Here is a 12,557-nt window from a genome sequence, read left to right as displayed (position 1 = left end):
GAGCACAGGATGCTCTCCACTGCACACCTGTAGAAGGAGGTGAGGACTGAGCTTCCCAGACCAGCTCGCCTCAGCCGTCTGAGGAAGTAGAGTCTCTGATGAGCTTTCTTGATCAGGCTGGTGGTGTTGTTGCTCCAGCTGAGGTTGTCATTCATGTGTACACCCAAGTACTTGTAGCTGGAGACCACTTCCACCGCAGATCCTCTTATGTTCAGGGGGGTGTAGATGTTTTTGTTCCTTCTGAAGTCCACAATCATCTCCTTTGTCTTCTTCACATTGATGTGAAGGTTATTCTCTTTGCACCAGCTCTCCAGGTGTTCCACCTCTTGCCTGTAGCTGGACTCATCGTTGTTTGTGATGCATCCCACCACCGCTGTATCATCTGCAAACTTTACAATGTGACAGTCTGGATGGGTAGCTGCACAATCATACGTGAGCAGAGTAAACAGGAGGGGGCTCAACACACATCCCTGAGGAGAGCCAGTGCTGAGGGTTATGGTGGAGGAGGAGAGGTTGTGGATCCTCACTAACTGTGGTCTGTTTGTTAAAAAGTCTAGTACCCAGTTGCAGATGGAGGGGCTTAGTCCTAGTGTGGATAGTTTGTCCATCAGGGTTTGGGGGATCATGGTGTTGAAGGCGGATGTGAAGTCCACAAAGAGCATACGGACGTAAGAGTTTTTCTGCTCCAGGTGGTTAAATATACTCCAAAGTAGGAAACAAGGCCTGGAACATGTGCAAAAAGCTTGCTCATTGGGTGTCCAATGTAACAAACAACAAAAACAACAACAACAAAACAGGGATGAAAGGATGCCCCCACATCTTTAAATTGGATTGGTGAAAAAAGCAATTGAATTAGTTTTCAAAAAGTTTCATTTTGGCTGTCTACATGGAAATGTACTATTTCAAGGTTGTTGGGTTTTTTTCAGTCTACAACATGTTTAAAAAAAATACAATTTGGGGATTTATTAAAAGCTAATTCTATGGATGCAAAGCTAAAACAATAAAATAACTTTTACATATTTACAAAAACGGCTCTTTTAAGGATGGCCCGTTAATGGCAGGATCATTACGTAGTGTACAACACTGCAGGTTGTTGGGATTTGTATGAGAACTAATGAGCAACACATAGTTAGTTTCCACAGTTCACTGAATGTAAATGTTTATAATTAAGTGAATTTTCTCTTGATCAGTGCTGCAGTGTCTAACGAAGCACCATGTTTTTTTCTCTTTTCATGTCAGAAGTTTGAAACGGATTGGCCGATGGCGCTACAGTACTGCAGCAATTAGTCAACACATTGACACACTTTCTCTTTTCCTGAAATGCAGCTCTTGTTAGTTAAGGAGGGGAAGGAAAGTCAGAATTCCTCTTCTTGGTTGTAACAAGTGGCTAACGGCAGCATCACAAAGAGATTAGAGCGGAATATATTATAGGAAAACTGTAAACGAGTCTGGCAGATTTTCTCTGAAGACGATTTGATGTTTCTTGGATGTTCTTGTTTGCCTTCGGCCCTTCTGGAAAGCAGGTTTTCATTCATGGACTAATCAGCTTTTCTTTTTTTTATTCACTTAATGAAAAGGGGGCAGAACGATATTTAAAGCCTTCTGCCTTTTCAGCAAAATCTAGCGGAGTGAAATGTGACTTAATGATGCTTGTTTGATAAACATTTCACTAAGAAAAAAAATGGAATCTGGAACTCGCTTATCATTTTAATTAACAGAGAAACTTTGAAGAGCTGATGGGGACTGAAAAAACCCAACCCCCTCTTGTGTTAAAATATGGGCTGTAAAACGAAAAGCTGAGCAGCTCTTTGTTGTCAGTAAATAACTCAGATAGATAACAATCATAGCACTGATAAAAGAGGGCAGATTGGTTGGACCTGTTTCTATTCTTCAGAATCATTCTGCGCCATTGTAGCTTTAATGAGGTTAGCATTGCTACTGAGCCATAAGATGATTGTTGGGTGAAGGCGCCAAAGACAAGCTAAGGAGCTCAAAAAGTCAAGCTGGGTGGGGTCAGGCTCCAAGCATTTACCAATTTAACTTCCTGTTCGAGCTGTGTGCATGTGCAGACTAGATGTTTTAATACCTGTCCCCAAGCAATAACATTTTAGCCACATCTGTTTAACGTCTGGGCAGCACGGTGGCACAACTGGTAGAGCTGCTGCCTCTCAGCGAGCAGGTCCCTGGTTCAAATTCCGGTCCGGGTGCCTTTCTGGGTGGAGTTTGCATGTTCTCTCTGTGCATGCGTGGGTTTTCTGTGGGTACTCCAGTTTCCTCCCACAGACCAAAAACATGCATGTTAGACTGATTGATAACTCTAAATTGTCTCTAGGTGTGAGTGAGAGAGTGAATGGTTGTTTGTCTCGTTTGTCTCTGTGTGTCCCTGTGATGGACTGGAGACCTGTCCAGGGTGTACCCCGCCTCTCGCACAGTGATTGCTGGACATGGGCACCGGCGACCCCCCGTGACCCAAAATGGAAAAAGCGGGTAAAGATAATGGATGGATGGATGGATGTTACTCAAAGGATTCATGGACATACTCAGTGGCAGCTCGTAGAGTTTCCACCGGGGAGCTATTACTCCAAAATAGACAGTATATTTATATACTTTTATTTAAACTTACATAAAGTCATTTTTAGATGATAGCCAACAAATGAATCATGATATTTTTTTAACAATTTTGGCTATTTCAATGAATAGCAAGTGGCCATCAGGCCACTGACGATCCATTGTTATGCACTGACTATGGATTGTTAGACTGATGGCCCCCTTTTAAATGTGAATAGCTAGTTTCTGGAAGTCCACATTGAAAATGTGCTACTGTATTTATACGACAGAGATGGTGGCAGGCCTCAGACTGATAAAGTATCTCAGATGAAAGATGAAGCGTTTCAACTAAGAAGAATCTGTCCAGATCTGATTTATCTTTTTTGTGTAGTCAACAAATGGTTAACATTTAGAGACAACCTCATTTAAAATAGCTGCATTCACTGACATAAATGACCAGGTTTACACAGAAAAGCTGTAGTTTACATGCCTTTATGGTTGCCAAATAAGAAAAAAAACTACAGTACTGTTGCTTTTAAATTATTGTATTTGGACCCGAACTCTCTTGTTAAATGAGGATGTTGTAAGATTCAAGATTCGTTATTGTTATTCGCATCACATGGTACATGAGGTGGAATGAAATTGTGTACACAGGGTCCCAGTTACATCCAACAAAAGCAAAATATGAAGTGTAAAAAGAAATAGTAAATAAGGATCTAAGATATAAACTAGATATACGCTAAACGAATCCCCAACGGTATGCTAAAAATCTAAGATATATGCCAGTCACTAATAGTGCAAACCAATACACTGAACAACAGCAGCACAATTTTCTGTTCGGCTATAATTTACACGCTTAATGCGAGTGGAGTCGGGCTCTGAGCCCCAAATCTAACATAAACTGGGATTTATTCAAAGCATGCAACAAAAATACAAAAACAAGGGACCAAAATTGAAAAATAAATAAATATACAGGAGCATGGTCCTATTCGCAGAGTGGTTCTGATAACAGTGAGGTTTCTTTAAGCAACATGGTCCTGTTGGCACCATGGCAGTTAGTGGTGTGGTTCGGTTAGCAGTGTGATCTTGTTAGCAGCGTTAGCAGGTCTAGTTAGCAGGCCCTGTCAGCAGCATGATGATAATAAGGACCGCAGCAGCTGCCTCCCAGACTGCCCACTAGAACTGGGTCTGGCAGACAGAGAACATCCAAGCTTCCCCAGCAAAACAAAGTAAGTTTGTAGAGTTTGGTCCATGCAGGCAGACGGAGGATCTTAGCAGCCTAAGGAAGTCTAGTTAGCAGGTCCCAGCAGCAACTTGATAGTAATAATGACCGCGGCAGCTACTCTCCCAGTCAACCCTTCAGAACCAGGTCTGGCAGATGGAGAACATTCAAGGTTTCCCTGTGGAACTGAATGAGTCTGTATAGTTCGGTCAGTACAGGCAGATGGAGGATCATGGAGACAGCCGCCATGACAGGTCTGAGTCTGGAAAGACTGAACCACAATGGCAAGGCAGTGACACAGAAAACTTCACAAGTGTGTCGCGGTCATACCGGTACCATGGATGTGCATTGTAGGTGCAAAAATATAAAGTTAAAACAAAAGCAACAGGAACATAAAAAGATTGAGTTCACCGAGAGCCTGAAGCTGCCGCTTGACTGAACGTGGCCATCTGGGCAAGATGAGGCATGTGTTGTGTTTGGTGAACCTGTACACAATAAAGAAGAGAGTAAAAAAAGTTTGAAATTTATCTGGCAACCCTGGCACCAGTCTTGGCTTTATGCATTGGATATGCAGCGTCTGCACTATCTGATTCGTCTAAACTGGTGAATAAATTAACGTCTCATTGAACCTGGGGTTTCAATGGTATTTCTGCTACATGAAAAAGGGTGAGCGGCACAAAACGTTTCTGCTTTCTGACGTTTATTGTAACTTGTTAAAGAAAAGCTTTTGACTGCAGACACATATAGTATGCACGTGGGACGCAGGGGGTTGCCTCAAAAAATCTCCACTGTGAGACCAGAATTCAGAAACCTTTGGTTTCAGAGAGAATGAGCCTGTTATTGTGTAGATGAACGGCCGATCCGCAGCAGAAAATCTGCAGTTTCACTCGAGAAACACACAAAACACCCCCCCCCCCCCCCAAAAAAAAAAAAAAAAGTTGTGTTGTAGTAGAAGCCATGACTGATTCTCAACACATATTCTGAGAGCTAAAATGCTGTCAAAATCTTTGATTAAAATTCTCCCTGTCTGTTAGCAAAATATATTATGGACCACAAGAAAATGTCATCCATCCATCCATTCATTCATTATCTTTACCCGCTTCTTCCTTTTTGGGTCCCGGGGGGTCACCGGTACCCATGTCCAGCAGTCACTGTGTGAGAGGTGAGGTACACCCTGGACAGGTCTCCAGTCCATCACAAGGACATCTGGACAGGTCTCCAGTTCATCACAGGGACACATAGACAAAAAAAGACAAACGACCATTCATTCTCTCACTCAAACCTAGAGACAATTTAGAGTTACCAATCAGCCTAACATGCATGTTTTTAGTCTGTGGGAGGAAACTGGGACTCCCGCAGAAAACCCATGCAGCACGAAGAGAACATGCAAACTTCACCCAGAAAGATCCCGGGCTGGGATTTGAATCAATTTGAGAGGCGGCAGCTCTACCAACTGAGCCACCGTGCTGCCTAAAAGAAGTAGCTACTTTAATAAAACTCCCAAGAAACAAGCGTTGGATGTACATCTCCAACGGACAAATGTTTAGAGCCAACTTCTTTCAAGATGGCCACCACAGCCAACTGACATAAGAAAACACATAATGATTTTTTTTGTTGTTGTTTGTGAGTTTTCCAGAACATTATGGTTGTATCTGAGTTATTGACAACATATTGTACAAGATTAAGCATATTAACTTCAAGGTTTGACCACAATTTTTTTCATTTCTCAACATGATTTTTAAAACTCTGGCATGAAACAGCAATCTACAATTCTTCAAGGAGTACTAGGCCTTTACATTTTATATGTGTTTGCTGCAACACAGCTTTTACCAAGACCTTCTTCATTAATGAGAAGTAAAATGCTCTACTTCCCAAATTACCTTAATAGGCCTGCGTCATGGCACTCGGTAATCATTTGCCCAAAAAATGATAGATGTAATATCTCATTTTAATACCAATTAGGGTGTTCTGCTGACTGGTTAATTGTTTGTTTTTCCCCGAGCAAGGGTAATTACAAGTACAATGTGCCAGAGGAAAGCTAATCGTTAAAAACTGACTCATTACTGTTTCCAGTTGGGAATGTTTTAGTGTGGAGAGATTTTACCCTCAAGAGCAATGAGTGTATACATGGAGAAGGTCACAGTTGACTCTGTCCACCAAACCCTCGGTGATTGCTTCTGCTTAGCTGCAAGGACACATCCCACTTTATTCTAAAAAAAAACAAAAAAAAATATAATCTTCCTTTTAATTCCATAGGGGCATGTTGAACAAGGTACTGTTCAATTGAGTGTAATGAATAACATGACGTTCAAATCCATTCAATTCAATTCAGTTTATTTCTATAGCACCAAGTGACAAATGAAGTTATCTCAGAGCACTGAACAAGAACATTAAGGTCAATTAGTAACATTATTTATCTAATGTATGGTAAGGGGAGTGTTGGTACATAGGTTAGAGAAGGTGGGCCTATAATTGAAAGGTCGTAAGCTCAATGCCCTGGACTGACAACATCACAATGTGGGTGGGAAAGGTGAAGCACCCACACCTATGTCCACTCTTGTTTGCCCACTCTGGGCCCTTGAGCAAGGCCCTTAACCCCCACCATCTGCTCCACTGGGTGACCTAGATGGCAGCTCTTTGCTCCACACAGAGGGCTGTGGTAGCTCAGTGATCTGTGGTTGCATCAGGAAGGGCATCCGGCTTCAAAACACTTGCCAAGTCTTCGTGCGAGTTAGTTCATTGTGGCAAACCCTGAAGGAGGGAGCAGCCAAAATATATACAGTTTATATTTTTAATCTAAGGCAGGGTAGCCAACAGATTGTGTTGAGTCTTCATTCTGTCTCAGTCTCCCATCATGAGCAAGCACAAAGGAGACAGTGGAAAGGAAAAACTCCCTCATGAGGAAGAAACATCCAGCAGAACAAGGCTCAGGACAAGCGGCCATCTGCTTCAACCAGCTGAGTTTCAGAGGGCAGGAAGGAGGAACAGATACAGAATGACAGGTCCAGAATGGAAGTGAGCATACCATACCATACCACTTTATTTATAAAGCACTTAAAACAGCTACAAGGCCAACCAAAGTGCTGTACAGACAAAACAACAGGTAACACACAAATCAAAATACAAAATGAGGTAAATCAGAATATAGACATAAAAATGATGCAGAAAATGATGACAAACCAGTGTGGAGCATACAGGATCAAAACACAGATCATCTGGTGTTGAAAGCTACTGAATAGTAGTGAGTTTTTAAACGGGACTTGAAAACTGAGAGGGAGGGGGCCTGTCTGACAAACAGAGGTAACTCATTCCAGAGTCTTGGTCCTGCTACAGAGAAGGCCCTGTCACCTCTGCGCTTAAGACGAGTTCCTGGAACTGTGAGGGGCAACTGGTCCGCTGACCTCAGGGAGCGTGGTGGGACATACGGTTGTAGCAGATCAGAGAGATGGGGGGGGGGGGGGGCGACACTGTTCAGTGATTTGTAGACATACATGAGTATTTTGAACCGGATTCGAAAGTGAACCAGTAACCAGTGCAGTGAGGCCAAAACTGGTGTAATGTGCTCTTTTTTGCCTGTACTGGTTAAAAATCGGGCTGCTGCATTCTGGACCAGTTGTAGTCTTGCAATGGAGGTCTGACTGATACCAAACAGCGAATTGCAGTAATCAAGCCTAGATGTAATGAATGCATGTATTACTGTCTCCAGGTTATTTTTGGACAATATGGGCTTCAGTTTAGACAGCCGCCTCAGTTGGAAGACGCATGATTTAACAATCATGTTTACATGATTGTTAAGCTTAAGGGAAGGGTCCATTATCATGCCCAGATTAGTGACTCTTTGTTTTTCTGACAGGGTTAGAGCGGAGAGGTCGATACAGTGGTTTGTGATCGTGTTGGAGGGATGGAACAACATGACTTCAGACTTCTTTTCATTGAAACTCAAGAAATTTAAAGCCATACAGTCCCTGATGTCAGCCAGGCAGTTGAGCAGCGGTTGAATAGAGCATGTACCATTGTGTCTTAGGGGGAAATAAATTTGACAGTCATCGGCATAGAAGTGGAAGGGCATGTTGTGTTTCTGGAAAATAGCACCAAGCGGCAGCAGGTATAAAGAGAATAAGAGGGGACCCAGGATGGACCCCTGCGGAACCCCCCATTTAAGCTCTGCCTCTGCGGAACTAAAATCCTTGATGGAGACACAAAAGGATCTGTCAGCGAGGTAAGATCTGAATCAATTGAGGGCTGATCCTGTGACACCCACCCACTGCTCCAACCTAGCAATGAGGATCTCATGGTCGATGGTGTCAAAGGCGGCTGTGTGGTCCAACAGGACAAGCAGCACAAGATCCTCACTAGGAGTAAAGATTAAGAAAATATACACTCAAAGCAAATCAATTACAATCAGACAGAGGCTGAAATGATTACATCAACAGTGTTGCTTCGAAGACTCAGAATTGTGAGAAAATATTTAAATTTATAGTTGCACTGAATTTTGAGTGGTGTAGACCAGGTATCATTGTCTTGCAGCCATTTTCTTTTCCAAAATCAAGGCCTACATTTGTGTTCCATCTTGTAAAACTGTATTCCTGGCCCTGCACATTATCTTGTTGCCCACCTCAACAGATATATTCATCTCTGCTCTCTTTGTACCTACTTTATAATGAAATTCACTTGGGTCCCACTGATCTTCATGGCCAGGTGCTTTTCTGCTTCAACACACCTGAGTAAAATGAATGAGCAGTAATTAACTTGATGACATTCTGAGTAGATAACTCAGTTATTTGAATCAGGCGTGTTAAAGCTGGGAACAGCTAAAACTTGCTGGACAGTGGGCCACGATGAGGATCAGGGGACCTCTGTGCCATGGGTTTCTCAATGTAGTTTTTCATCTTGCTAGTAATACTAAAACAGATTAGAAAAGTTGCAGGTGCAGAAAAGCTTTTGAAACTTGCTGAGCCAATCAATGGATGCTTATGTATGAAGCAGTCAAATCCCATCACGTCACGCAGCAGTCCCCATTGAGCTGAGAATGCACCAACTCTAAAGAAAGAGCTGACAAAGACGTGGTAAATGTAGGTAGGTATAAGGACCGCAAATGCCCACCAGTGCAAAAACAAAAAAGGCAAACTGGTCTAATCCCCCTTTTCCATCTGCAAATGTCTATATTAAGGGTGGGGGTTTAGCTTCAAGCACATTCACATTATAGGAAGCTCTTGGATTTGTGTTTTGTTGCAGTCTGTCAGCAATCACGTTTTGGGGAGAAAAAAAAAAAAAAATCTCCATTTCAGCAGATCTCAGCACCAGTCCAACCTCCTGGGTCACAGCAGGTTCTGTTGAACTTCATTGAAGTCATTATCAAGCAGAACGAAGCAGCTGCTACAGACAAAAATGAAGGACAAAGCAGAAGGAAACAGTACAGAGTTACCCGGTCCTGATAACTTTGTTTTATCAAAGACAAGGCTGTAGGAAAAAGTTCCAAGTTTTTTTTAGACACATTTTAAGAACAAAGCGAGAAATAACTGTCGAGTTTTAGCTTTTTAAGAGAAGGGGAAGCACTAATCAGTTTGAAGGAGTTTTAAGTAAAACTCAGTTTTTGTTCTTAATTAAAACTAATGTTTCACAGCAGATGAATTCATGTTAGTGGTGGTAGGTGGGTTCTTGTGTGCACATTTTCTCCATCAAACCTCCTTTATTTTCTTCATGCTCAAATCAACAACCTCTTGCTCTGCAGAGGCTTGGTGTTAGCAACTGAAAGAAAATTAATCTATTACAGAGGGCTCATTTTATGTGTGGAAAAAGTCAATGTAGATCATTTTGATCATCCATCTATCCATACATCCATCCATTATCTGCACCTGCTTCTTCCTTTTTGGGTTGTGGGGGTCACTGGTGTCCATATCCAGAAGTCACTGTGCGAGAGGTGGAGGACACCCAGGACAGGTGTCCTGTCCATCACATGAACATCTGGACAGGTCTCCAGTCCATCACAGGAACATCTGGACAGATCTCCAGTCCATCACATGGACACCCTGGACAGGTGTCCAGTCCATCACAGGGACACCTGGACGGGTGTCCAGTCCATCACAGGGACAACCTTGACAGGTTTCCAGTCCATCACAGGGACACCTGGACAGGTCTCCAGTCCATCACAGGGACATCCTTGACAGGTCTCCAGTTCATCACAGGGACACATAGAGACATACAAGACAAACAATCATTCATTCATTCATTCATTCATTCTCTCTCTCTCTCTCTCTCTCTATCTCTCTCTCTCTCTCTCTCTCACTCTCACTCTCACTCTCACTCTCACTCTCACTCTCACTTAGGGACAATTTAGAGTTACCAATCAGTCTAACATGCATGTTTTTGGTCTGTGGGAGGAAACCAGAGTGCCCTGAGAAAACCCACACATGGAGAGAACATGCAAACTCCAGCCAGAAAGGTCCCCAGCCAGGATTTGATCCAGCAACCTTCTCACTTAGAGGCGGCAGCTCTACCAATTGTTCCACTGTGCTGCCTCTGTTTTTGATAATTTTTGCATTTATGGTACCCTATGGTATGTTTCCTCAGGTTATCCCACCCGCCGTGTCTCCCCTGGCCTCAGGTTGGGTGTCTGAAACTGTTTGATGTACTGATACTTTTACACATTGTCTCCTTGTCTCTTAGTCTGACCTGACCAAGGAGCAGAATGGTTTTAAGATCACTCTGAAGACCCTGGAGGACAACCTGCTCTCCCGTCTGTCCTCCGCTTCAGGAAACTTTCTCGGAGACATCAAGCTAGTGGAAAATCTGGAGATCACCAAACGCACCGCTGCTGAGATAGAAGAAAAGGTCCAGTTCCATTTTTTTAAGATAAATGACAATTTATAATTTCTTATTGATAACGTTGATCAACGGTTATGAACAATTTAGATCTTACCTGTTAGATAGCTCTGTCACTGAACTCTGTTTGGAGATCTTATTGACACAATAACCATTAGTCCAAGCAAAGTCCAAAGTGGAATAATGTCATTCTAAAACGACTCCAGTCTCAAATATTTCATGATGGTTCAGGAAAGTACTACTTTATATACTGTGACATTGAGATCAGTTTTACATCATGCATTTATTACAGCAGAAACATGGTAGAACTGCAGAAAGTGTCCCAAGCTCCATTCAAAGTGCTACAGCTAGTTGCTACTAACATTGAGCGTTGGCAAAAAAAAATAAAAAAAATAATAATAATAATAATAAAGATGTAAATAGCCATTTATTGTGAAATAAAGGCAGTGAAAAATGTTGTAAAATTGAGTTGGCATGAACCATGAGAAAAGTTTTGAGACCAGTTCACTTTGGTCTTGGCTCGTTGATCTGATCAGAAATAACAACAATCAGTTATCTAGTAAGTAAGATATTACCTGTTCATAGCTTTCACAGAACCCCACTAACAGAGGTGAAAATCAGTCTGGTTGTTGGGAACCAAACTACCAGCAGTCTGTGTACAGATTGGAGTATAATTATTGAATCACATTGTAGACTGCTTGAACAAATACTAAACATATGACACAACATTTAAATCTTTCTTGAACTGCTCCCCAAACATATAAGGACAATAATATGTGTGCCCATGAGTGAGTTTTACTTCCTGTTAGAAAAAGGAAGTGAAACAAGGCATTTCTTGAGTTGCTGTAAATATTAAATTACTTTAATTCCCGTTTAAATGCAATTCATCCTGCCATACCTGCAGTGTCTTCAGACTTTGCCAGCAAATTAAAAATTGAAGCTTAATCATTAAATTATTATCTTTGGGTTAGATTTATTTATAAATCACATTTAAACACTGCTTGTACCAATTAAATAAAATAAAAAGTAACACACGTTCTCTATCACTGCCCTTAATCAGCAAACAAACAAACAAACAGCTTCATCTACTAGACAGACTGACGTTACGTTTTCTCACTTGGAAACAGAACAATGTGTTAAATTGTAGAGACTCACCTGCAACACATGAGTTGGGAGTAAGACTGCTGTTTAGCTCCTTCTTCCTCCTCGTGACTCCGACATGTTTACGTTTCACCTCCGTGGTTCTCCCGTGTCGTGTCGCCAATTTTCAAAGCTGCATGTTGCGCAGTTTTTATCTTTGTGAAGCGCTCCCACACTTTGGAGGACTTGGGTCGAACAGTTTTCTCTGCGTCGGTCATTTGTAAAATGTATTTAATTTCCTTTGAAAACAGGCTCTGCTCTGCTTCTGCCTCCCTCCTCGCTCTGTTCAAGTCACGCTGCAGAGTTGTTTTTTTTACTTTATTCAGTCAGTCAGCATTGACAATGCACTGCAGGTGAACAAAACGGCTCCGCAGCACCATGAAAGACGCATAATTACGCGACACAACAAATTGATAATGAAATTCGTTGCCAACACTTTAATCATCGATTTTTATCGATTGTATCGATTCGTTGTTGCAGCCCTATCTACAACTAGTTAACATTTGGAGGCAACCCAGTTCAAAATGGTCAGCAGCCACTAACATTATAAAACATAAAAGTGGCTATAACTGTTAGTTTTACAGATACTGAGTTCAAATTTGGTGTGGTAGTAGGTGAGACTTCTCCCCTAAGGCATACTGTGAGCTCTTTTTTGGAGAAAAATATTCTCGCTTTATCTCACTTACATAAAGGAGCCACACTCGACAACAGGAGAAGATTTTTAATGGTTTTTACTTGCAAGGATAGATTTTCAGGACAGGTTACACAGATATACAGGGAGTACACACAGATATACAGGAAGTACACACAGATATACAGGAGGTAC

The 12,557-nt window shown here is 41.9% G+C and overlaps 1 protein-coding gene across 1 annotated transcript in view; it reads left to right on the top strand.

Annotated features, from left to right (window-relative positions):
• dnah9 (dynein, axonemal, heavy chain 9) overlaps positions 1 to 12,557 on the top strand; it is a 428,033-nt gene that overhangs the window by 281,840 nt on the left and 133,636 nt on the right. The window contains exon 64 of the mRNA XM_037691599.1: positions 10,436 to 10,600. Within this exon, the coding sequence (XP_037547527.1) occupies positions 10,436 to 10,600 (165 nt within the window). The remainder of the gene's footprint in view (positions 1 to 10,435; positions 10,601 to 12,557) is intronic.

This window comes from Nematolebias whitei, chromosome 17, assembly GCF_014905685.2.
Source record: "Nematolebias whitei isolate Nwh7 chromosome 17, NemWhi1, whole genome shotgun sequence".
NCBI classification, from domain to species: domain Eukaryota; kingdom Metazoa; phylum Chordata; class Actinopteri; order Cyprinodontiformes; family Rivulidae; genus Nematolebias; species Nematolebias whitei.
This window is presented reverse-complemented; position numbering and strand designations above follow the sequence as displayed.